The 27,607-nt window shown below is 47.4% G+C and overlaps 1 protein-coding gene across 1 annotated transcript in view; it reads right to left on the minus strand.

Moving 5' to 3' along the window:
- Positions 1-14,601, minus strand: part of LOC139404559 (exocyst complex component 4-like) — a gene marked incomplete at its 3' end in the record, with an annotated part of 116,949 nt that extends 102,348 nt beyond the window's left edge. Inside the window, exons 1-2 of the mRNA XM_071147259.1 lie at positions 14,577-14,601; positions 14,172-14,268 (exon numbers count right to left, since the gene is read on the minus strand). Coding sequence (XP_071003360.1) covers positions 14,172-14,268; positions 14,577-14,601 — 122 coding nt within the window. The remainder of the gene's footprint in view (positions 1-14,171; positions 14,269-14,576) is intronic.
- Between the last annotated feature and the right edge of the window lie 13,006 nt (positions 14,602-27,607).

Raw genomic sequence — 27,607 nt, forward strand, 5'->3', positions numbered from 1 at the left:
GTAGCATAAGAGTCAGACTCCAGATTCACAGGACCTGTAGTGCACTAATTTTGACCAAGGTCCATAGTGTGCCATGTGGGATGCACACACTGTTTTGATACTTTAATCAATCAACTGTAATTATAAATCCCTTCTTACACCAGCTGATATCTCAAAGTGCTGTACAGAAACCCAGCCTAAAACCCCAAACAGCAAGCAATGCAGGTGTAGAAGCACGGTGGCTAGGAAAAACTCCCTAGAAAGGCAGGAACTTAGGAAGAAACCTAGAGAGGAACCAGGCTATGAGGGGTGGCCAGTCCTCTTCTGGCTGTGCCGGGTGGAGAGTATAACAGAACATGGCCAAGATGTTCAAATGTTCATAAATGACCAGCATGGTCAAATAATAATAATCACAGTGGTTGTAGAGGGTGCAACAAGTCAGCACCTCAGGAGTAAATGTCAGTTGGCTTTTCATAGCCGAGTATTCAGAGTTAGAGACAGCAGGTGCGGTAAAGAGAGAGTCCAAAACAGCAGGTCTGGGACAGGTAGCACAACCGGTGAACAGGTCAGGGTTCCAAAGCCGCAGGAAGAACAGTTGAAACTGGAGCAGCAGCACGGCCAGGTGGACTGGGGACAGCAAGGAGTCATCCCTGAGGCATGGGCCCAGGGCTCAGGTCCTCCAGGGAGAGGAGGGAGATCAGTAAGTCCTGATCTAACATGATTTGACAAGTGAAAGCAAGGCAACACATATCTCAGTATACATGTAAACTGTACATTGACTGTGTGTTGTGTTTCCCTTGCTGCACAATGAATATCCCTGTAGGGACAAATTCAACTGAATAGATAGATGGTCACTGGAGAGAATGGCACAATGTGTGACTCAGATGTATTTAAATAAGACAAAAGAGCATTCTTTACTTTAAGAAAACACAACACAAGCAAGAATTGACTTTAAAATTCCAGAGTTGAAAGAGTTTTTTTCCACTTTTCCAGAAAGTTATTTTAGCCTCCAACAGAATGTGTGTAACGGGGCTGGTAATGAGACAGAGAGACCATGACACAGACCTGTTCACCTCCAGGCACATCAGTAGGGGGGCCACTGGCCCATCTTTCATTGACCTTCCTCTGACCCCTCTCCTCCTCTTCACCCCTACCGTCATACCTCAGTGTCATCCCACTGTTGACGTCTCCCTATCCCCTCATCTCTCTCTTCGTCTCTCTCTTTTCTCTCTCTCTAATCATCTCTTGTTCCCTCAATAAATCTCTCTCTTCTTTCCTCAATGTATCTCTCTCTTCTTCCCTCAATTGATCTCTCTTATCTCTCATCTCTCTTATTCTCCTTGCTGAAGTAGCTGCTGTACCTCTTCCCTCTGTTACTGTCTCTCTCCTGGTCTCTTCCTCCCTCTGTTACTGTCTCTCTCCTAGTCTCTTCCTCCTCCTCCCTCTGTTACTGTCTCTCTGCTAGTCTCTTCCTCCTGTTACTGTCTCTCTCCTAGTCTCCCTCCTCCCTCTGTTACGGTCTCTCTCCTAGTCTCTTCCTTCTCTTCCCTCTGTTACTGTCTCTCTCCTAGTCTCCCTCCTCCCTCTGTTACTGTCTCTCTCCTAGTCTCTTCCTCTTCCCTCTGTTACTGTCTCTCTCCTCTGTTACTGTCTCTCTCCTAGTCTCTTCCTCTTCCCTCTGTTACTGTCTCTCTCCTCTGTTACTGTCTCTCTCCTAGTCTCTTCCTTTTCCCTCTGTTACTGTCTCTCTCCTCTGTTACTGTCTCTCTCCTAGTCTCTTCCTCTTCCCTATATTACTGTCTCTCTCCTAGTCTCTTCCTCCTCTTCCCTCTGTTACTGTCTCTCTCCTAGTCTCCCTCCTCCCTCTGTTACTGTCTCTCTCCTAGTCTCTTCCTCTTCCCTCTGTTACTGTCTCTCTCCTCTGTTACTGTCTCTCTCCTAGTCTCTTCCTCTTCCCTCTGTTACTGTCTCTCTCCTCTGTTACTGTCTCTCTCCTAGTCTCTTCCTTTTCCCTCTGTTACTGTCTCTCTCCTCTGTTACTGTCTCTCTCCTAGTCTCTTCCTCTTCCCTATATTACTGTCTCTCTCCTAGTCTCTTCCTCCTCTTCCCTCTGTTACTGTCTCTCTCCTAGTCACTTCCTCCTCTTCCCCCTGTTACTGTCTCTCTCCTAGTCTCTTCCTCTTCCCTCTGTTACTGTCTCTCTCCTAGTCACTTCCTCTTCCCTCTGTTACTGTCTCTCTCCTAGTCTCTTCCTCTTCCCTCTGTTACTGTCTCTCTCCTAGTCTCTTCCTCTTCCCTCTTACGGTCTCTCTCCTCGTCTCTTTATCCTCCCTCTTCCATCTGTGTCATCTCTTCTACCTGTTGTTGTCGTTGTGGCAGCAGAGAGCTGTCTATCCCAGGGCTGAGGGTGAGTGACAGTGTGAGTGACTGAACAACTAACTGACTGACTGATTGACCAGTTACCCCTGACAGAGGACACAGTTCAATCTAGTAGGTCTTCTACCACTAGGCTTTCCCCTGACGCTCTCTCTCTTGTTCTCAAACATGGTTATATGAGATTTGAACCCTCCCGGGGACCTAGAGTCACAACCTGAGGACCTCATTCCAAACCGCCCAGCCATTCATTGGGAGGTTACATTGTGAGGTAGCTGGCCATGTCATATCTTAAGGACTAGGGCGTGAAGCTGATTAAAGTGTACAGTAACTGACCTTGTTATCATGACCCATCCAAAAATACCTACAGTACAGAGTACACAGCAACTTCCCCCTGGCCACTGGTGTCACCCTCTTTCAGAGTCACGGTGACATTTCTAAGGTCACCAAAACATTCCTTAAGGAGAAATATTGTTGGAAGAAAAATATAGAAGTTCTGAACTTGTTTCTCTTTCAAACTTTTAGACTTTCATTTGAGAGCTTTTGGACCCAATATCAGGTTAGAGATCCAGAGTACCGGCTCAACACAGCACGGTAACTGTCCAGGGTTGACCCAGTGTACCGGCTCAACGCAGCACGGTAACTGTCCAGGGTTGACCCAGTGTACCGGCTCAACGCAGCATGGTAACTGTCCAGGGTTGACCCAGTGTACCGGCTCAACGCAGCACGGTAACTGTCCAGGGTTGACCCAGTGTACCGGCTCAACGCAGCACGGTAACTGTCCAGGGTTGACCCAGTGTACCGGCTCAACGCAGCATGGTAACTGTCCAGGGTTGACCCAGTGTACCGGCTCAACGCAGCATGGTAACTGTCCAGGGTTGACCCAGTGTACCGGCTCAACGCAGCATGGTAACTGTCCAGGGTTGACCCAGTGTACCGGCTCAACGCAGCATGGTAACTGTCCAGGGTTGACCCAGTGTACCGGCTCAACGCAGCACGGTAACTGTCCAGGGTTGACCCAGTGTACCGGCTCAACGCAGCATGGTAACTGTCCAGGGTTGACCCAGTGTACCGGCTCAACGCAGCATGGTAACTGTCCAGGGTTGACCCAGTGTACCGGCTCAACGCAGCATGGTAACTGTCCAGGGTTGACCCAGTGTACCGGCTCAACGCAGCATGGTAACTGTCCAGGGTTGACCCAGTGTACCGGCTCAACGCAGCACGGTAACTGTCCAGGGTTGACCCAGTGTACCGGCTCAACGCAGCACGGTAACTGTCCAGGGTTGACCCAGTGTACCGGCTCAACGCAGCATGGTAACTGTCCAGGGTTGACCCAGTGTACCGGCTCAACGCAGCATGGTAACTGTCCAGGGTTGACCCAGTGTACCGGCTCAACGCAGCATGGTAACTGTCCAGGGTTGACCCAGTGTACCGGCTCAACGCAGCATGGTAACTGTCCAGGGTTGACCCAGTGTACCGGCTGAACGCAGCATGGTAACTGTCCAGGGTTGACCCAGTGTACCGGCTCAACGCAGCATGGTAACTGTCCAGGGTTGACCCAGTGTACCGGCTCAACGCAGCATGGTAACTGTCCAGGGTTGACCCAGTGTACCGGCTCAACGCAGCATGGTAACTGTCCAGGGTTGACCCAGTGTACCGGCTCAACGCAGCATGGTAACTGTCCAGGGTAGACCCAGTGTACCGGCTCAACGCAGCATGGTAACTGTCCAGGGTTGACCCAGTGTACCGGCTGAACGCAGCATGGTAACTGTCCAGGGTTGACCCAGTGTACCGGCTCAACGCAGCATGGTAACTGTCCAGGGTTGACCCAGTGTACCGGCTCAACGCAGCATGGTAACTGTCCAGGGTTGACCCAGTGTACCGGCTCAACTGCTTTGTAATAAAGCAAGAAAATGATACCTTGTGTTTGGGAGCAAAAGTGTCTGTTGTGTAACTCCGCCCGGCAACTAGAAATCAATATGTATTGCGTAACTACGAACCTCGAATTCCATAGAGGTGGGTTAGGGACTGATGCAGCATAGAGGTGGGTTAGGGACTGATGCAGCATAGAGGTGGGTTAGGGACTGATGCAGCATAGAGGTTAGTTAGGGACTGGACTGATGCAGCATAGAGATGGGTTAGGGACTGATGCAGCATAGAGGTGGGTTAGGGACTGATGCAGCATAGAGATGTGTTAGGGACTGATGCAGCACAGAGGTGGGTTAGGGACTGATGCAGCATAGAGGTGGGTTAGGGACTGATGCAGCATAGAGATGGGTTAGGTACTGACTGATGCAGCACAGAGCTGGGCTAGGGACTGGTCTGATACTGATACAGCATAGAGCTGGGCTAGGGACTGGTCTGATACTGATACAGCACAGAGCTGGGCTAGGGACTGGTCTGATACTAATACAGCACAGAGATGGGCTAGGGACTGGTCTGATACTGATACAGCATAGAGCTGGGCTAGGGACTGGTCTGATACTGATACAGCATAGAGCTGGGCTAGGGACTGGTCTGATACTGATACAGCATAGAGCTGGGCTAGGGACTGGTCTGATACTGATACAGCATAGAGATGGGCTAGGGACTGGTCTGATACTGATACAGCACAGAGCTGGGCTAGGGACTGGTCTGATACTGATACAGCATAGAGCTGGGCTAGGGACTGGTCTGATACTGATACAGCATAGAGCTGGGCTAGGGACTGGTCTGATACTGATACAGCACAGAGCTGGGCTAGGGACTGGTCTGATACTAATACAGCACACAGCTGGGCTAGGGACTGGTCTGATACTGATACAGCACAGAGCTGGGCTAGGGACTGGTCTGATACTAATACAGCACAGAGCTGGGCTAGGGACTGACTGATACAGCACAGAGCTGGGCTAGGGACTGGTCTGATACTAATACAGCACAGAGCTGGGCTAGGGACTGACTGATACAGCACAGAGCTGGGCTAGGGACTGGTCTGATACTAATACAGCACAGAGATGGGCTAGGGACTGGTCTGATACTGATACAGCACAGAGCTGGGCTAGGGACTGACTGATACAGCACAGAGCTGGGCTAGGGACTGGTCTGATACTAATACAGCACAGAGCTGGGCTAGGGACTGGTCTGATACTGATACAGCATAGAGCTGGGCTAGGGACTGGTCTGATACTGATACAGCACAGAGCTGGGCTAGGGACTGGTCTGATACTGATACAGCACAGAGATGGGCTAGGGACTGGTCTGATACTGATACAGCATAGAGCTGGGCTAGGGACTGGTCTGATACTGATACAGCATAGAGCTGGGCTAGGGACTGGTCTGATACTGATACAGCACAGAGATGGGCTAGGGACTGGTCTGATACTGATACAGCATAGAGCTGGGCTAGGGACTGGTCTGATACTGATACAGCATAGAGCTGGGCTAGGGACTGGTCTGATACTGATACAGCATAGAGCTGGGCTAGGGACTGGTCTGATACTGATACAGCATAGAGCTGGGCTAGGGACTGGTCTGATACTGATACAGCACAGAGCTGGGCTAGGGACTGACTGATACAGCACAGAGCTGGGCTAGGGACTGGTCTGATACTAATACACTGCACAGAGCTGGGCTAGGGACTGGTCTGATACTGATACAGCACAGAGCTGGGCTAGGGACTGGTCTGACTACTGATACAGCATAGAGCTGGGCTAGGGACTGGTCTGATACTGATACAGCACAGAGCTGGGCTAGGGACTGACTGATACAGCACAGAGCTGGGCTAGGGACTGGTCTGATACTAATACAGCACAGAGATGGGCTAGGGACTGGTCTGATACTGATACAGCATAGAGCTGGGCTAGGGACTGACTGATACAGCACAGAGCTGGGCTAGGGACTGGTCTGATACAGCATAGAGCTGGGCTAGGGACTGGTCTGATACTGATACAGCATAGAGCTGGGCTAGGGACTGGTCTGATACTGATACAGCATAGAGCTGGGCTAGGGACTGGTCTGATACTGATACAGCACAGAGCTGGGCTAGGGACTGGTCTGATACTGATACAGCATAGAGCTGGGCTAGGGACTGGTCTGATACTGATACAGCATAGAGCTGGGCTAGGGACTGGTCTGATACTAATACAGCACACAGCTGGGCTAGGGACTGGTCTGATACTGATACAGCACAGAGCTGGGCTAGGGACTGACTGATACAGCACAGAGCTGGGCTAGGGACTGGTCTGATACTAATACAGCACACAGCTGGGCTAGGGACTGGTCTGATACTGATACAGCACAGAGCTGGGCTAGGGACTGACTGATACAGCATAGAGCTGGGCTAGGGACTGGTCTGATACTGATACAGCATAGAGCTGGGCTAGGGACTGGTCTGATACTGATACAGCACAGAGATGGGCTAGGGACTGGTCTGATACTGATACAGCATAGAGCTGGGCTAGGGACTGGTCTGATACTGATACAGCATAGAGCTGGGCTAGGGACTGGTCTGATACAGCATAGAGCTGGGCTAGGGACTGGTCTGATACTGATACAGCACAGAGCTGGGCTAGGGACTGACTGATACAGCACAGAGCTGGGCTAGGGACTGACTGATACTGATACAGCATAGAGCTGGGCTAGGGACTGGTCTGATACTGATACAGCATAGAGCTGGGCTAGGGACTGGTCTGATACTAATACAGCACAGAGCTGGGCTAGGGACTGACTGATACAGCACAGAGCTGGGCTAGGGACTGACTGATACTGATACAGCATAGAGCTGGGCTAGGGACTGACTGATACAGCATAGAGCTGGGCTAGGGACTGGTCTGATACTGATACAGCATAGAGCTGGGCTAGGGACTGACTGATACAGCATAGAGCTGGGCTTGGGACTGGTCTGAAACTGATACAGCTAGGGGAAGTGGGTAGAAGATGAGAGAGGGGAAAGACTGACTGTTGGTGGGCCAAAAGAGAGAGACAGTTTGGATGCCTCAGTGATAACGATGCCTCAGTTATAATTCCTCTACACTGCTCTGTCATCTTCACATTTACACAGCAGCCCTACAACCAAACCTTATCCACTGAAGACGGGCAGCTGCTCAAACACAGGACACACACAGACAGACACACCAGTGCCAGGGCTCATCATTCACAGGCAGAGGATGGTGGAGAGGGAGAGATTAGGGAGCGGGTGCCGAGTCGTCCCTTTTCAAAATGCCAATGCCGGTCAGGGCACAGGGTTTAAATACCACTCAAATGTCAGCAGGAAACCCCCACAAGTCAAACTAAATTACCCCCTACCTGCACAACCCTTCACGCTGCACTCGGTGTGTGTGTGTCTGGAAGAATTGCCTGCATGTTGGCACAGAACAAACAGAACAACCACACACACACACTATGACTGCTGCTGCAGTCTAGCTCCTCTTTCAGCCTGATCGATGTTCTGCAGCTCACACACAGCCGTTTACTATGGCGCTCCAAACACCCTCCATTAAATGAAAACACACAGCCCTTTATAAAACTTCCCCATCGATCCTTCCGCTGAGAATTGATACTTAGAAAAACACTTTCTCTCCCCCCTGCACCAATACACAGTAGATAGGAACAGGAGTCATTATATTTAGCTAGTGTATACCAGTGATATACAAGTTGTTGGTATAGAAAAGCAGAGAGCTATACACTGAATTGATCCATATAGCCTTAAGGGCTAGACCACCCTATAACAGTATCAATATACATATCACAGTCACAAAGGCCTGGACATATACTATAATACAATCAGTTCACACAACCAATTCTCCAGTCACTCTTTTACAACGCCCAGCCCTGCTATCAGCCACAAATTACACCTACGCTACAGTATTGATCAACACACACGGGTCCAACTTTTGTTTGTTTGTTTTTGTGTTTGTGTTTGTGTGTGTGTTTGTGTTTGTGTGTGTCTTTCCCACCTGGACCCAATTTGCAAAAAAAACAAATTATTTTTAAGTAGACACCTGTTCCGAATGGACCCCGAATGGAATCTGGTCAGATCTAGAGTCGGTCCAATCTGAGTGAGGGAAGCAGCAGAAAATAAAACGTTTTCAGCTACTTTATTAACCGGAGCTGATAAAGTGCAAGAGGGAGATAGGTGCCGCTCTAGAAGGTGGGGGAGGAGCCGTACTGTGAGTGAGTGACACGGGGAGGAGAGAACCAACCAAGCCGACTCGTGCTATAGTGGACAAATAGCTGCCATAGCTAGGTTATTTATCATCAAATATGATTACATAGTATCTGTCTCGACTACATCAAAACGGGAGAAGCAAGTTAAGCTAGATAACGTTAGCTAGCTAGGCTAACTGAAGCTGCAGTGAATGAACTTTCTAATCCTACTGTTACAAACAACAACAACTCCCTGCAGAATATAAAGTAGCAGCCTACCTGTTGGCTCTTGGTCGTGATAACCTATCATTCCCCTTTAACTTTTAATTCTGTAATTTTATTTCCAGCCTCATGACGCTTCGATGACTCATGATTGGCCAACAACAACAAGCTACAAAAGCGCCACACTCCACTCTTGTGAAAAGCAAGAGCAGCAGCATAAATGATCAAATGTCTCTCTCCCCTGCAGCAGTTTCCTTCGGATCTGTACGGGTCCTTCAGGACACAAGTCAGTTTAAATAACAATCATATCAGAGACATAACATTATTTACCATTCTGGAACCGGAGCCGCTCGAGTCCTGTATTGGGTCTCGAGTATACAGTCGGGGACAAAAGTTTTGATAATGACAAATATACATTTTCACAAAGTCTGCTGCCTCAGTGTCTTTAGATATTTTTGTCAGATGTTACTATGGAATACTGAAGTATAATTACAAGCATTTCATAAGTGTCAAAGGCTTTTATTGACAATTACATGAAGTTGATGCAAAGAGTCAATATTTGCAGTGTTGACCCTTCTTTTTCAAGACCTCTGCAATCCGCCCTGGCATGCTGTCAATTAACTTCTGGGCCACATCCTGACTGATGGCAGCCCATTCTTGCATAATCAATGCTCGGAGTTTGTCAGAATTTGTGGGTTTTTGTTTGTCCACACGCCTCTTGAGGATTGACCACAAGTTCTCAATGGGATTAAGATCTGGGGAGTTTCCTGACCATGCATCCAAAATATAATTGTTTTGTTCCCAGAGCCACTGAGTTTTGCCTTATGGCAAGGTGCTCCATCACGCTGGAAAAGGCATTGTTCATCACCAAACTGTTCCTGGAAAGTTGGGAGAATTTGCTCTCAGAGGTTGGTACCATTCTTTATTCATGGCTGTGTTCTTAGGCAAAATTGTGAGTGAGCTCACTCCCTTGGCTGAGAAGCAACCCCACACATGAATGGTCTCAGGATGCTTTACTGTTGGCATGACACAGGACTGATGGTAGCGCTCACCTTGTCTTCTCCGGACAAGCTTTTTTCCGGATGCCCCGAACAACCGGAAAGGGGATCCATCAGAGAAAATGACTTTACCCCAGTCCTCAGCAATCCAATCCCTGTACCTTATGCAGAATATCAGTCTGTCCCTGATGTTTTTCCTGGAGAGAAGTGGCTTCTTTGCTGCCCTTCTTGACACCAGGCCATCATCCAAAAGTATTTGCCTCACTGTGCTTGCAGATGCACTCACACCTGCCTACTGCCACTCCTGAGCAAGCTCTGTACAGGTGGTGCCCCGATCCCGCAGCTGAATCAACTTTAGGAGACGGTCCTGGCGCTTGCTGGACTTTCTTGTGCGCCCTGAAGTCTTCTTCACAACAATTGAGCCGCTCTCATTGAAGTTCTTGATGATCCGATAAATGGTTGATTTAGGTGGCAGCAATATCTGGCAGAAATATCCTTGCCTGTGAAGCCCTTTTTGTGCAAAGCAATGACGACGGCACGTGTTTATTGCAGGTAACCATGGTTGACAGATGAAGAACAATGATTCCAAGCACCACCCTCCTTTTGAAGCTTCCAGTCTGTTATTCGAACTCAATAAGCATGACAGAGTGATCTCCAGCCTTGTCCTCGTCAACACTCCTGTTAACACACCTGTGTTAACGAGAGAATCACTGACATGATGTCAGCTGGTCCTTTTGTGTCAGGGCTGAAATGCAGTGGAAATGTTTTTGGGGGATTCAGTTCATTTCCATGGCAAAGAGGGACTTTGCAATTAATTGCAATTCATCTGATCACTCTTTATAACATTCTGGAGTATATGCAAATTGCCATCATACAAACTGAGGCAGCAGACTTTGTGAAAATTCATATTTGTGTCATTCAAAACTTTTGGCCACGACTGCACAGTTGAAGTCGGGAAGTTTACATACACCTTAGCCAAATACATTTTAAGTCAGTGTTTCACAATTCCTGACATTTAAACCTAGTAAAAAGTCCTTGTCTTAGGTCAGTTAGGGATCACCACTTTAATTTAAGAATGTGAAATGTCAGAATAATAGTAGAGAGAATTATTAATTTCAGCTTTTATTTCTTTCATCACCTTCCCAGTGGGTCAGAAGTTTACATACACTCAATTAGTATTTGATAACATTAACCATTACGTGTGTCATGCACAAAGTAGAGGTCTTAACCGACTTGCCAAAACTACAGTTTGTAAACAAGAAATTTGGTGGTTGAAAAACAAGTTTTAATGACTCCAGTGTATGTAAACTTCCGACTTCAACTGTAGGTGGTTCCGTGAAGACCTGTATTCCACACTCACTCACTCACTCACTCACTCACTCACTCACTCACTCACTCACTCACTCACTCACTCACTTCCCCCCTCCCACTCCATTGATTTTCTATGCAGTATTACTCAATTACCTGTTATGGGAGTTGCTATTAAAAACAGCCATAAGCTGTATCAGTGGGTATTAAAGTGGCTTCTATCAGAGGTGCCAGGGCTGGGTCTCTACACAGACATTAGAAAGACATCTGCCAGTGAGTAGTGACACAGCTCTGTTGGCACTGCCAGCTCAGAGGGGAACTCGTGCACAGGGAGAGGGAGAGAGATAGAGAGAGGGGGGGAGAGAGAGAGGGAGAGAGGGAGATAGAGGGGGGGGGAGAGAGAGAGAGAGAGAGGGAGAGAGAGAGGGGGAGAGAGAGAGAGAGAGAGAGAGAGAGAGAGAGAGAGAGAGAGAGAGAGAGAGATGGAGATGATTTAATGGGATTGATTTGAACCATTACTGACAACAAGGGAACGGCAGCAGCCACTCACTGTTAAGTATCTCTACCCAGACCATCCACAGACCCTACCCAGACCTTCCACAGACCCTACCCAGACCTTCCACAGACCCTACCCAGACCTTCCACAGACCCTACCCAGACCTTCCACAGACCCTACCCAGACCTTCCACAGACCTTCCACAACCCCTACCCAGACCTTCCACAGCCCCTACCCAGACCTTCCACAGCCCCTACCCAGACCTTCTACAGACCCTACCCAGACCTTCCACAGACCCTACCCAGACCTTCCACAGACCCTACCCAGACCTTCCACAGACCCTACCACAGACAATATCCAGACCTTCCACAGCCCCTACCCAGACCTTCCACAGACCCTACCCAGACCTTCCACAGCCCCTACCCAGACCTTCCACAGCCCCTACCCAGACCTTCCACAGACCCTACCCAGACCTTCCACAGCCCCTACCCAGACCTTCCACAGACCCTACCCAGACCTTCCACAGACCCTACCCAGACCCTACCACAGACCCTATCCAGCCCCTACCCAGACCTTCCACAGCCCCTACACAGACCCTATCCAGCCTCTACCCAGACCTTCCACAGACCCTACCACAGACCCTATCCAGCCCCTACCCGGGCCATCTGTCTCAATGAGATAGGGTGTAGTTGACTTCTGTACGAGGAAAGGACATTTGCGTTCAACAATGGGGCACACACACACACAGTTGGCCTACAGTACAGTACAGCACCAACTGGCTCCAAGTCTAAGTAAGGGGAAATATTACAGTTTAATGGGAGCCCTGGTGATTCATCACTGCAAGGAAGGTCAATCTAATTAGGCTGTTTGAAAATTGGATTTCCACCAGTCTTTGGGGACACCGTGTTATATACAGTACACTGTCACTGTAGGCAATACTAATCACTACGGTGGATTACATTCTGGAATATTGCTAAGCATAAATAAGGACCATATTAAAAACCGTAAACATCAGACAGGAAGCACACTCAAAATGTAGGCCATCATCTGCCTTATTGTGGGGGTTTGGGGGAGGATGGACTGTCCAGCTATGAAAGCGGTAGAGTATAATCAATGGGAGGATTACTAATTACTAAGGATTACTAAGGATTACTAAGGACGTAATGGATATAATCTAATTGTAGACATTCTACTGGTTTAGAGTCATGCTCCAGTCTGAGATATAATCTAATTGTAGACATTCTACTGGTTTAGAGTCATGCTCCAGTCTGAGATATCATCTAATTGTAGACATAGTCATGCTCCAGTCTGAGATATAATCTAATTGTAGACATTCTACTGGTTTAGAGTCATGTTCCAGTCTGAGATATAATCTAATTGTAGACATTCTACTGGTTTAGAGTCATGTTCCAGTCTGAGATATAATCTAATTGTAGACATTCTACTGGTTTAGAGTCATGCTCCAGTCTGAGATATAATCTAATTGTAGACATTCTACTGGTTTAGAGTCATGCTCCAGTCTGAGATATAATCTAATTGTAGACATTCTACTGGTTTAGAGTCATGCTCCAGTCTGAGATATAATCTAATTGTAGACATTCTACTGGTTTAGAGTCATGCTCCAGTCTGAGATATAATCTAATTGTAGACATTCTACTGGTTTAGAGTCATGCTCCAGTCTGAGATATAATCTAATTGTAGACATTCTACTGGTTTAGAGTCATGCTCCAGTCTGAGATATAATCTAATTGTAGACATTCTACTGGTTTAGAGTCATGCTCCAGTCTGAGATATAATCTAATTGTAGACATTCTACTGGTTTAGAGTCATGCTCCAGTCTGAGATATAATCTAATTGTAGACATTCTACTGGTTTAGAGTCATACTCCAGTCTGAGATATAATCTAATTGTAGACATTCTACTGGTTTAGAGTCATGCTCCAGTCTGAGATATAATCTAATTGTAGACATTCTACTGGTTTAGAGTCATGCTCCAGTCTGAGATATAATCTAATTGTAGACATTCTACTGGTTTAGAGTCATGCTCCAGTCTGAGATATAATCTAATTGTAGACATTCTACTGGTTTAGAGTCATGCTCCAGTCTGAGATATAATCTAATTGTAGACATTCTACTGGTTTAGAGTCATGCTCCAGTCTGAGATATAATCTAATTGTAGACATTCTATTGGTTTAGAGTCATGCTCCAGTCTGAGATATAATCTAATTGTAGACATTCTACTGGTTTAGAGTCATGCTCCAGTCTGAGATATAATCTAATTGTAGACATTCTACTGGTTTAGAGTCATGCTCCAGTCTGAGTGCTGCCCATTGTTTGGATCATGGACGTCCTCTCACATTGACTATACATAGTGGACCAGACCAATGATCTCATAAGACATTGAAAGGGAAAATGTGGATTGGACTAAACTAAAGGCTTTTAGGGAAAATTACGTCAAAATGAATCAATGTGAATGAACAGCGTAGGGAAGTAGTTGTTGTCTGAGGGATGATCTGTCTTGTTCTCTGTGACTGGTATGATGGAAGGCCATTGTCTTCCCTCTAGTGCATATTGACCATGGCCACATATTATTGAATCTGTGTCTGTGTGTGTGTGCGTGTGTGCGTGTGTGCGTGTGTGCGCGTGTGTGTGTGTGTGGTTAGTAAGTCCTACCTGAGGAGAGGCTGGAAGATCACTGTGATGTTCCTGGCTCCAGGTTTACAGACAAACTTCATCTCTCCTCCTTCGATCAGGTTATCATCTGCACCACCTGGAATGTGAGGAGGGAAAGAGAAAGACTGAGACAAAGAAACAGACAGAGGGAGTAACACAGTCCTTTAATGTGGTGAGTAAACAGTCCTCCATCAAGGACAACACAGACGCGATCAATCGTCAGATTCACCCAAAGCATCCCCATTGAGAGGATATTAGACCCAGTAAATGGCCGCCACATGTTGCTAAAATACAATGTTTCTACAGGTCCCGATTGGGTTTATCAGGCAAAGAATAAAGCCATCATCTTCCATTATTAAGACATCATCCTATCAGCAGTCAGCAAAGCCGGACTCAGACACTCACTGGACCCTTCCACCGACTCCCACATCCATGCCCCTGCACTAGTGCATGGGTGAACCCCTCGGCTAACAGGGTTAATCAGAAAATCATTGGTGTGTAACTCAATCAGACCTGGGGGTGGGCGAGAGATGGTGGGCGAGAGAGGGTAGGCGGGGGGGGTAGGGGAGAGGATGGGCGAGAAGGGGGGGGGGTGAAAGGGGCCGATCAAGCATCAAGTGCACCACTGTTCCTCATTACGTCCAGTCAACCTGAAGTAATCAATATAATTGACATAAAGGAATTGCGGACTGTTGTCGATAAAAACCGAAGCCGGCGAACGATGTCCCATGCAGGTGGATCAATGAATATAAATAACGGAGAGGTGCGAATCGACAGTGGCGTTGCTCCCCCCTCCCCCACAGTGCACAGAGACACTATTATTCATTAAAATTTCACACATCACTTTTTAACCACTGGAGAGGGTTGTCAGTTGTCTTTCGGCTTTGGATTGACAGTATTTTATCAGTGGCTTGGAGTCTAGAGGACACTGGTTAATAGTGAATTCTATTGACTAGCATTCTGAACAGTTTCTCCCATTGCTTCTAACTGGGATGTGCTTTAACATAAACACTGTACTTGGTGTGGTGCTGCACATGCCAGAGATACATTGGGCTGATATAATCACGGATATGGGGTCTGGGAGTTTGTTGAAGTGTGTGCGTTTTGCGTGCGTGCTTGTGTGGTGTGCGTGGTATTTCAATCTAAACTAGACCTCTGAGTCTATATTACAACAGACAAACAACGCCTACTGATGGTGTTGAAGCCAGTCAGCTTTACCTGCATAACCCTGCATTGATGGTGTTGAAGCCAGTCAGTCTCCAGTCAGCTTTAACTGCATTGATGGTGTGAAAGCCAGTCTCCAGTCAGTTTATCTGTATTGATGGTGTGAAAGCCAGTCCCCAGTCAGTGTTACCTGCATTGGTGGTGTGAAAGCCAGTCCCCAGTCAGTGTTACCTGCATTGATGGTGTGAAAGCCAGTCCCCAGTCAGTGTTACCTGCATTGGTGGTGTGAAAGCCAGTCCCCAGTCAGTGTTACCTGCATTGATGGTGTGAAAGCCAGTCAGTCTCTAGTCAGTTTACCTGCATTGATGGTGTTGAAGCCAGTCAGTCTCTAGTCAGTTTACCTGCATTGATGGTGTTGAAGCCAGTCAGTCTCTAGTCAGTTTACCTGCATTGATGGTGTTGAAGCCAGTCAGTCTCTAGTCAGTTTACCTGCATTGATGGTGTTGAAGCCAGTCAGTCTCTAGTCAGTTTACCTGCATTGATGGTGTGAAAGCCAGTCTCTAGTCAGTTTACCTGCATTGATGGTGTGAAAGCCAGTCTCCAGTCAGCTTTACCTGTATTGATGGTGTGAAAGACAGTCTCCAGTCAGCTTTACCTGTATAACCCTGCATTCAAATGTACATCATCACATTGTTCCCTCAGCCTCCTGATACTCTCTGATAGTTGTAATGAAACCCGCTCCATTGTAAAGCATGGAGACAACTCCTCTCTCGTTCCCCATCCATCCATCCCCTACACTCATTACAAAGAAGAGATGCTTTCATTCCATTCAAAAGCTTTTAGACGACATTTTCTCTGCTGTTTCCATGAAAATTCATTTGTGTGGGAACAGCTTCTTGTTGCTAAGTGGAAAGAGTGCCCAGGTTCTAATTCTCCCTCCCTCCCTTTCTGACGATTCAATTAAGACTCAAATATGCCCCCAAGAAAAAGCTGCTGCCACACACTCATACCAGGCACAGCAAAAGAGAGAGAGAGAGAGAAAGAGAGAGAGAAAGAGAGAGAAAGAGAGAGAAAGAGAGAGAGAGAGAGAGAGAGAGGGAGAGAGAGAGAGACACAGACAGACAGTCAACTTCTGTTCCGTAATCATGAACTTTCAAACAAACAGACATGTAACGCAAACTTACGCACACATGATAACTCCTCCAAGTATCACAGTCATAGAGGATCCAGTATTGGTTGCCAACACTGAATTCGCTCCCACGTATGGTTTCTATCAGAATGCCCAGCTAAATATGCAACAACGTGTGTACTTCCTGATTATGGTGACAAATGTCATTTCCTGCTCTAAACATCTGCATCAGTGTCAGACAAAAGAGGCATGGAGCGACCCCAATGGTCCTTAGAGTCCCAGGTGTGGCTGCCAAATGGGCATGGAGCGACCCCAATGGTCCTTAGAGTCCCAGGTGTGGCTGCCAAATGGGCATGGAGCGACCCCAATGGTCCTTAAAGTCCCAGGTGTGGCTGCCAAATGGGCATGGAGCGACCCCAATGGTCCTTAGAGTCCCAGGTGTGGCTGCCAAATGGGCATGGAGCGACCCCAATGGTCCTTAGAGTCCCAGGTGTGGCTGCCAAATGGGCATGGAGCGACCCCAGTGGTCCTTAGTCCCAGGTGTGGCTGCCAAATGGGCATGGACCACATTAATATTTTATTAAGCGTGTTAATATTCATGATGTTTCTTTTCAGAGTCATCTGGACAGTGATGGCTCTGATAGCAGGTCAGAGGTCAGACTCCTGGCAACTCTTATAAACAACAGAACATCCAGGCTGAGGGTGTGAGTGCGTGTGTCAGTGTGAGTGCGTGTGTCAGAATGAGTGCGTGTGTGTGTCAGTGTGAGTGAGTGAGTGAGTGAGTGAGTGCGTGTGTCAGTGTGAGTGAGTGCGTGTGTGGGTCTATCCCCAGTGGTAGAGGCTGATCCAGGATTAGCCAGAAGGGCGTGTCCATACCCTGCGGGAGAGCAGATGCGGAAGGGAATGAAGTAACAATATCACTACATCATACAGGCCAGTCCCTCCAGTACCCCTCCCACCACTACAACACTATCACTACATTATACAGGCCAGTCCCTCCAGTACCCCTCACACCACTATAACACTATCACTACATTATACAGGCCAGTCCCTCCAGTACCCCTCCCACCACTACAACACTATCACTACATTATACAGGCCAGTCCCTCCAGTACCCCTCACACCACTACAACACTATCACTACATTATACAGGCCAGTCCCTCCAGTACCCCTCACACCACTACATTATACAGGCCAGTCCCTCCAATACCCCTCCCACCACTATAACCACATTATACAGGCCAGTCCCTCCAGTACCCCTCACACCACTACAACACTATCACTACATTATACAGGCCAGTCCCTCCAGTACCCCTCACACCACAACAACACTATCACTACATTATACAGGCCAGTCCCTCCAGTACCCCTCACACCACTATAACACTATCACTACATTATACAGGCCAGTCCCTCCAGTACCCCTCCCACCACTACAACACTATCACTACATTATACAGGCCAGTCCCTCCAGTACCCCTCCCACCACTATAACACTATCACTACATTATACAGGCCAGTCCCTCCAGTACCCCTCACACCACTATAACACTATCACTACATTATACAGGCCAGTCCCTCCAGTACACCTCCCACCACTACAACGCTATCACTACATTATACAGGCCAGTCCCTCCAGTACCCCTCCCACCACTATACCACTATCACTACATTATACAGGCCAGTCCCTCCAGTACCCCTCCCACCACTACAACACTATCATTACATTATACAGGCCAGTCCCTCCAGTACCCCTCCCACCACTACAACACTATCACTACATTATACAGGCCAGTCCCTCCAGTACCTCTCCCACCACTACAACACTATCACTACATTATACAGGCCAGTCCCTCCAGTACCCCTCCCACCACTACAACACTATCACTACATTCTACAGGCCAGTCCCTCCAGTACCCCTCACACCACTATAACACTATCACTACATTATACAGGCCAGTCCCTCCAGTACCCCTCCCACCACTACAACACTATCACTACATTATACAGGCCAGTCCCTCCAGTACCCCTCCCACCACTACAACACTATCACTACATTATACAGGCCAGTCCCTCCAGCACCCCTCACACCACTACAACACTATCACTACATTATACAGGCCAATCCCTCCAGTACCCCTCACACCACTACAACACTATCACTACATTATACAGGCCAGTCCCTCCAGTACCCCTCACACCACAACAACACTATCACTACATTATACAGGCCAGTCCCTCCAGTTCCCCTCCCACCACTATAACACTATCACTACATTATACAGGCCAGTCCCTCCAGTACCCCTCCCACCACTATAACCACATTATACAGGCCAGTCCCTCCAGTACCCCTCACACCACTATAACACTATCACTACATTATACAGGCCAGTCCCTCCAGTACCCCTCACACCACTATAACACTATCACTACATTATACAGGCCAGTCCCTCCAGTACCCCTCCCACCACTATAACCTTATTATACAGGCAAATCCCTCCAATACCCCTCACACCACTCTAACACTATCATTACATTATACAGGCCAGTCCCTCCAGTACCCCTCCCACCACTATAACCTTATTATACAGGCAAATCCCTCCAATACCCCTCCCACCACTATAACACTATCACTACATTATACAGGCAAATCCCTCCAATACCCCTCCCACCACTATAACCTTATTATACAGGCCAGTCCCTCCAATACCCCTCACACCACTATAACCTTATTATACAGGCAAATCCCTCCAATACCCCTCCCACCACTACACCTTACACATCTACAGTCACGACACCCAACACCTCCAGACAGACACCTGGAGAGAACACACACACACACACACACCATATCAACGCCATGGTGAACTTGCTTCTAACATACACACCTCCACAGATATACACCGCCTCGACAGCCTCCACCCCCCTCCCACGGCGCCCTCCACACACTCCGCAGCCCACATGCAATCAAGCCAGTCAGTGACTTAGTGAAATTGCATTAGCCACACTTTCCTGGGTTTGATTAGAAATGGTTTGATCCTGTGATGTATTCCGTCAGTGCCCGGATCTAGAGGGGAAAGGCAGGACGTGCAATGCCTTCTCTAACACACTCCACGTCTCTGAAGGCCAGAGTGTGTGTGTGTTTTATAATACACAGGGACCAGAAGTGTGAAGGAAAAACAGTCCTAATCCCTCAGAGAGCGTGTGTGTGTCTATACAAATTTGTATGTACTGATACTGCAGCATAACGGCCAAACACTCAACATCATGAATTTACCAAGTGTGTGTACGAATGTGTGTGAACGTGTATGTGTTAGAATCTACCAAATACACAGACGGATGTCCAAACATTCATAATGCCTCGTTTAAACGGTGTGTGTACGCCTTGGTGTGTCTGTGCATGATTGAAAGTGTTCATCTGTTTTAGTTGTCCTAGACAGAACACACAGAAGGCCCTCCAAACAGTGTGAGGCCACTGTTAACCCCTCAGGGAACAGGGTTAGTGGGAGCTTCCTTCTTTCTTACGGACGGAAGCGTGCGAGCCTCTGTGCGACTGTTTAGTGTGCATCTGTTCATCTGCCAGTGCCTATATGTGCTTGCAATGCCCGTGTGTCTATTGTACGAGTGCAACAGTCGGGGCAAAACCCAATCCAGGAACCAACCCAACCCAACCCAGTCAGTTGACTGGTGCATAAGGTCTCCCTCCCCCATCTAGCTCTTATAAGATCAGGCCAGTTCAATATTGCATGGACCTCCCGGTCGGCACCAGACTCCCCATTCCACCAAGTCCTCATGTTTGATTGGCTCCTAATGAGACGCTTCTATTATTAAAATTAATTTGAAGGGACAATATCTGTAAATTGAGTTGAATTAATTATTGAGTGTTGTAGCGCGCCTAGTGGCTCGGTTGACCCCCAGTTTTTATAATGAATACACAGCAAATACACAGCTGTCAAGTGCAGACTAAGATAATAAGTTGAGGTACCAGATGGTTATTAATTAATGGGCTTATATTCACTTGGAGAGATGAGGGACTATTACAAACAAAGGGTATTTGGAGAGGCAAACTTTCAACAGCTGGCAGAAGTGAATATCGTCAACCTGCAGTTCTATCCTCCTGCCAGAGGGTGGCACTGTTCTGTTTTTCAGCGTCAGTACAACACTGACGTGTGACCTAAAAGGCGGCCATGGCGTATGATTCAAATAATCAACTAACAGAGTCAGAGACAGCAGTGTGTTACCAGCAGACAGACAGCAGTGTGTTACCAGCAGACAGACAGCAGTGTGTTACCAGCAGACAGACAGCAGACGGACATCTCACAGATGGTGTGCAAAGCTGTCATCAAGGCAAAGGGTGGCTGTTTGAAGGAACTCAAATATAAAATATATTTATCTGTTTAACACTTTTTTGGTTACTACATGATTCCATATGTGTTATTTCATAGTTTTGACGTCTTCACTTTTATCCTACAATGTAGAAAATAGTACAAATAAAGAAAAACCCTTGAATGAGTAGGTGTTCTAAAACTTTTGACAGGTAGTGTGCATATGAGGCAATCAAGTCAGAAGGGGAATATTCAGATTTTTATGTTTCTAATGTTAAAAGAGAAGACTGTTTGTTCTTCAGATCCACTGCTGAAGAGAGCCCACTGCTGTGGAACACTTCCAACTCTTACCTTGAGAATATCACTGCCTGGATTTAGGGATCGACTGGAACGGAGTTTGAGTCAGAGGAGTTAATTTCTCCAGATCAATAATCTCAGTCAGACTCCGGCCGGTACAGTTGTGAGTGTTGGAAAGATGGCAAGGTTTCATACCAGGAAAGCACTGACTTCTTAGTCTGCAGTGCTCAAAATGGAGAGAAGATTATGCAGGCTAATCCAGGAGAGACAGTAGACATGCACTGTGACGGTACAAGGAGTGGCACCAACATGACAGTCAGATGGTTGCAGTACAGGATGGCTAGTGCAGTCACATCAACTTCAATAGAGAGAACTTCAGCTTTTACAAATGTGGGGTACTGCAGGGACAGCGTTGTTTCTATCCAGAGCCATAAGTATCAAATCTAATTTTATTGGTCACATACCGTACCAGTTGCCGTGCCAGGCTGTGATACAGCCCGACAGGCTCTCGATTGTGCATCTGTAAATGTTTGTTAGGGTTTTGGGTGACAAGCCAGATTTCTTCAGCCTCCTGAGGTTGAAGAGGCGCTGCTGTGCCTTCTTTACCACACTGTCTGTGTGGGTGGACCATTTCAGTTTGTCTGTGATGTATACGCCGATTAACTTAAAATGTTCCACCTTATCCACTGCTGACCCTTCGATGGGGATAAGGGGGTGCTCCCTCTGCTGTTTTCTGAAGTCCACGATCATCTCCTTCGTTTTGTTGACGTCGAGTGAGAGGTTGTTTTCCTGACACCACAGTCCGAGGGCCCTCACCTCCTCCCTGTAGGCGGTTTCATCGTTGTTGGTAATCAAGCCCACTACTGTTGTGTCGTCTGCAAACTTGATGATCGAGTTGGAGGTGTGCATGGCCCCGCAGTCGTGAGTGAACAGGGAGTACAGGAGAGGGCTGAGCACACAACCTTGTAGGGCCCCAGTGTTGAGGATCAGTGAAGTGGAGATGTTGTTTCTTACCTTCACCACCAGGGGGCGGCCAATCAGAAAGTCCAGGACCCAGTAGCACAGGGAAGGGTTGAGAACCAGGGCCTCCAGCTTGATGATGAGCTTGGAGGGTACTATGGTGTTGAATGCAGAGCTGTAGACAATGAACAGCATTCTTACATAGGTAGGGCAGTGTGCAGTGTGATGGCGATTGCGTCATCTGTGGACCTGTTGGGACAGTATGCAAACTGAAGTGGGTCTAGGGTGGCCGGTAAGGTGGCGGTGATGTGATCCTTGACTAGCCTCTCAAAGCACTTCATGATGACAGAAATGAGTGCTACTGGGTAGTTATTTAGTATGAGTGTGTTCTTAGCTCAGTTGGAGAGGAGGCTGTACTGATCCCAATGGGACAGACTTTTGACCAGCCTTATACAGACAAACAGGCAGAGGTGAGGTCTTCAATCTAAGTAAAGAGTAATGGAAAGAAGGAGATATAATTGACTACAGCTCCTAGGGTGAAGAGCAATTCCATTATATCAGGGCTGTTATGTGTAGAAAATAGCCCTTAACACCAATCCCATTACATTAGCCTACTGAACCAGTGTACACATAGCAAGAGGGGTCACTAAGCTACCCAATCACCAGACGCATGGATATTCCCGGCATCGACTTATGAGAAAGGCCGTAAAATCTGATACAATGGCTAGCTTAGCATTGAAGCTACGACGAGACACACTGCAGCCCAACCTAGTCATACTTCCCTATAGCAACATCCCAATCTCACTGCATTCTGAGGGGGAAATAAAAACAACAGCGCTCCAACTTCCAATCAAGGTTCTATATCAAACAGCTATCTTTACTCTGTGGCCTCCTGACTCAGGTTGTCACAGGGAGGCTGATGAAGGGGGCACAGCCGAGTTCACCACACTATTAATTGAACGCTGCAGGATAGAGGTGTGGGGGGTTTGAGAGGACATTGCTTTCTATTTTCTCTACGATGAAGCACCTCCTGCGTTCTGGCCGGAGTCGAGGGTTGAGGGGAGTTGGAGGTTTCAGAGGACGGGAGGTTCTCTCATCCCTCCCCTCTCTCCTTTTCTCTTCTCCAATCAGCTTGGGCTAGATTAAAGGTAAACACGGCTGTGGCGGTGACAGCCTCCCTATGATGACAGGGCCCATGCTGATTAAAATTAGCCCAGAGTTGGGAAAACACCCCCCCCCCTTCTCTCCACCTCTCTTTATACCCATCTGTGATTAAGCTTCTGCTCTCTGTCAGCCATCACACCCCCTCCTTCCCCTCCTGCCTGCTGCCCTATCCCCTCCCTCCCACCAACACATCGTCCCCTGTGTCTGTGTGTCTGACAAAATACAGGAGGAACTTCTCTCTTTCTCCTCATCTCTTCACCTCTATATTATTCCCTGACATCTGGATGAACCTGAAGATGGATCAACTGGAGACCCTACATTATACAATAATAAACATGAACATACATCTAATATCTACACCATCCAGTATATCTACAACCCTACTCATCCACTATCTAGATCATACTGTATATCTACTACCCTATTCACGGATGTCACATCGTGTAATTTCATTGTTACAAACGTTCTGATGCCTGACGCTATGGACGTTCTGATGCCTGACGCTATGGACGTTCTGATGCCTGACGCTATGGACGTTCTGATGCCTGACTCTATGGACGTTCTGATGCCTGACTCTATGGACGTTCTGATGCCTGACTCTATGGACGTTCTGATGCCTGACTCTATGGACGTTCTGATGCCTGACGCTATGGACGTTCTGATGCCTGACGCTATGGACGTTCTGATGCCTGACTCTATGGACGTTCTGATGCCTGACTCTATGGACGTTCTGATGCCTGACGCTATGGACGTTCTGATGCCTGACTCTATGGACGTTCTGATGCCTGACTCTATGGACGTTCTGATGCCTGACTCTATGGACGTTCTGATGCCTGACTCTATGGACGTTCTGATGCCTGACTCTATGGACGTTCTGATGCCTGACTCTATGGACGTTCTGATGCCTGACTCTATGGACGTTCTGATGCCTGACTCTATGAACGTTCTGATGCCTGACTCTATGAACGTTCTGATGCCTGACTCTATGAACGTTCTGATGCCTGACTCTATGAACGTTCTGATGCATGACACAATTATGCATTAGTTCAGTCTCTTATATAGTATAACTGTAACAATCTTATATTTTTCAAATTATTTAGCACTAACTTCCTCAAAACATCCACAAGCTAATCAGTGTCTGTCCCCAGCATCTAAACAACCCATCATCTCCCAAGCAGCCTGCTGAAGCCCCGTTACAGAGGAGAGGGGAACACTGATGTTATTATTACAACAAGCGCAGTGCATTTCCCGGCAAATCACCAGCTCCCAAACTCATTTCAACACTCAACTAATTCAATCACCTCCCACTGATGAGATCCTACAGCCTCCACTGGGCTTGATCTCCCAGAGCCCAGAGGGTGGGGAGAGATTTGATCTCCCAGAGCCCAAAGGGTGGGGAGAGATTTGATCTCCCAGAGCCCAGAGGGTGAGGAGACTGGAGAGAGCTTTGGTCTCCCAGTACCCAGAAGGTGAGGAGACTGGGGAGAGCTTTGGTCTCCCAGTCCCCAGAAGGTGAGGAGACTGGAGAGCTTTGGTCTCCCAGTGCCCAAAAGGTGAGGAGACTGGAGAGCGCTTTGGTCTCCCAGTGCCCAGAAGGTGAGGAGACTGGGGAGAGCTTTGGTCTCCCAGTGCCCAGAAGGTGAGGAGACTGGAGAGAGCTTTGGTCTCCCAGTGCCCAGAAGGTGAGGAGACTGAGGAGAGCTTTGGTCTCCCAGTGCCCAGAAGGTGAGGAGACTAGGGAGAGCTTTGGTCTCCCAGTGCCCAGAAGGTGAGGAGACTGGGGAGAGGCAGAAAGACAATCAAATACTAATGTTGTTTTAACCATTATCATCTGCCCACAGGAATCAGTCAATAGAACATGAAGCGCTCCTAACACAGGTATTATGACCGGAGGTTAGGGGGAAGTGGAATGCAGTTGCTGTTGAGGTGTGTGTGTGTGTGTGTGTGTGTGTGTGTGTGTGTGTGTGTGTGTGTGTGTGTGTGTGTTTCTCTATGGCTTTATGTGGTGCTTTACGTTCAGTTTATAAAAAATGAACAAAAAAATGCAACCTTTCTACTGTAATAGCCTGCCAAGTATCCAAAGAACCTTCCATTTCATCTTTCAAAACAACGATATCACCGAGGTGGTGTAGCAATTCAAAGGGTGAATGAAAACGTGAAGGGAAAAGGTGTCATTTACTCCAAGACCTGCATTTCAGTATCAGGGACTGGAGCGTGAACCCGACACCACACCTGCGACTCATTTATGACATGTCATACAACACATCCAACCAAGATTGCTCCCCTCCATCTTGTATTATCACATTGTTCCAATACCTTCCACATGCTCCTTTTCAATCCACAATGGATCTTGGCTTCACAGGCCAACGCCTCACTACGGATAACTGTGCTACAAAAACCTACCGTCAAAATACTCTGCAGTTCAAACTGCTGATGTTGACAGACACATTGAGTAATGAGTAACCCTCTCCCTCCCTCAACTATGGTTCAACCAGCCCCCGTAGAGAAACTACTTAACTAGTCATATAACCCATACAGCTCAGTACTGGTGACTGATTAGTGAACGGTGACATATTAGGGCATTACATGGCATAAAGCCATGTGTCTATTGAGAACAAGCTGTTAATGAGTCTATACGGACCATCTTCTATCAAGTCAGTGGTCTACACTGGGCATCAAGTAGCCTGCTCCCAGATCTGTTTGCTGTATCGCCAATTCCTATGGTCATTGTTATGCTAGATCTGGGACCAGGCTAAGGGGAAAAGTAAACAAATTTGTCAATTGAGTGGATAGCAAGCTCTTACCCAAAGTATCTATGCACTATTCAGATGCTTTCAGTTTTGCAGTGATTTAATTTGGAGAGGGGGAATGCGAGGAACAGAGAGTGTCTAAATGAGTTGGAGGAGTGGGGAAACAGCAGCGTAATTCAATTTCACATGTTTCTCTCCAAATGGAAGCTCTGCGGAGGAGATCATTGGTCCGCTGAATGTAAACGGATGGATGTTTGTGTGTGAGTGGTGTGGGGGGGGGGGGGGGGGGGGGGGTGTACTGATGAAAAATCACAGAGGAGCGAGGCTCCAATTAGTCTGACAAAGCTGTTTTATGGTCTAGTTTTGTATGTTTGTTGTAGTCTCTAGTTTGATATTAGTTTGATATTTCTAATAACTATTTTGTCAACTGTGTCTAATTAAGCAATAATGTGCAAGGAGGTGTGGTATATCGGCAATATACCACGGCTAAGGGCTGTTCTTAAGCACAACACAACGCAGAGAGCCTGGATACAGCCCTTAGCCATATACCACAACCCCCCGAGGTGCCTTATTGCTATTATAAACTGGTTACCAACGTAATACAAACAGTAAAAAGTATTTTTTGGTCCTACCTGTGGAATATGGTCTGATATACCACAGCTTTCAGCCAATCAGCATCCAGGAGCCAAGCTACCCGGTTTATAAACGCAATTAATCTGGTAACTACACTAAATTTTAACCATTAAAAAAAATAAAAATATATTTTATAAGCTTTACCAATAAGTCGGGATCACTGATCAGGGCCCGTATTTTCAAATTGTTTCAGAGTAGCAGTGTTGAAATGAATAGATATGGCCAGCCACGCTGCTAATCAGAGAGACTTATCATTTCCAGCAATTAACTGCCTGTTTTAACATACCCAAGGCTCCAAACTGAAAGCTGCACAAGCAATATCAACCACAACAGCTTCTTAAATGTACATCTTGTGTTTAACTGAGTACTACTCTCTATCTTTGAAGTCAGGGCATTTCTCTGTCACATAAAAAACAAATACTGTAACACAAACTGTTTATAAATGGCCATTTTTGTGGGGTCCTTTGAAATAATTTGACACAACAACATGGATCTCTGTGGCCTTTCAGAGACCGGCTTGACTGCCAACTGGCTGTGATAGTCCAAACACGGGCTGTGATGGTCCAAACACGGGCTGTGATGGTCCAAACACGGGCTGTGATGGTCCAAACACGGGCTGTGATGGTCCAAACACGGGCTGTGATGGTCCAAACACGGGCTGTGATGGTCCAAACAAGGGGTTTGATGATCCAAACACGGGCTGTGATGGTCCAAACACGGGCTGTGATGGTCCAAACACGGGCTGTGATGGTCCAAACACGGGCTGTGATGGTCCAAACACGGGCTGTGATGGTCCAAACACGGGCTGTGATGGTCCAAACACGGGCTGTGATGGTCCAAACACGGGCTGTGATGGTCCAAACACGGGCTGTGATGGTCCAAACACGGGCTGTGATGGTCCAAACACGGGCTGTGATGGTCCAAACACGGGCTGTGATGGTCCAAACACGGGCTGTGATAGTCCAAACACGGGCTGTGATAGTCCAAACACGGGCTGTGATAGTCCAAACACG

The sequence above is a fragment of the Oncorhynchus clarkii genome, unplaced genomic scaffold, assembly GCF_045791955.1.
Source record: "Oncorhynchus clarkii lewisi isolate Uvic-CL-2024 unplaced genomic scaffold, UVic_Ocla_1.0 unplaced_contig_1794_pilon_pilon, whole genome shotgun sequence".
Classification (NCBI taxonomy): domain Eukaryota; kingdom Metazoa; phylum Chordata; class Actinopteri; order Salmoniformes; family Salmonidae; genus Oncorhynchus; species Oncorhynchus clarkii.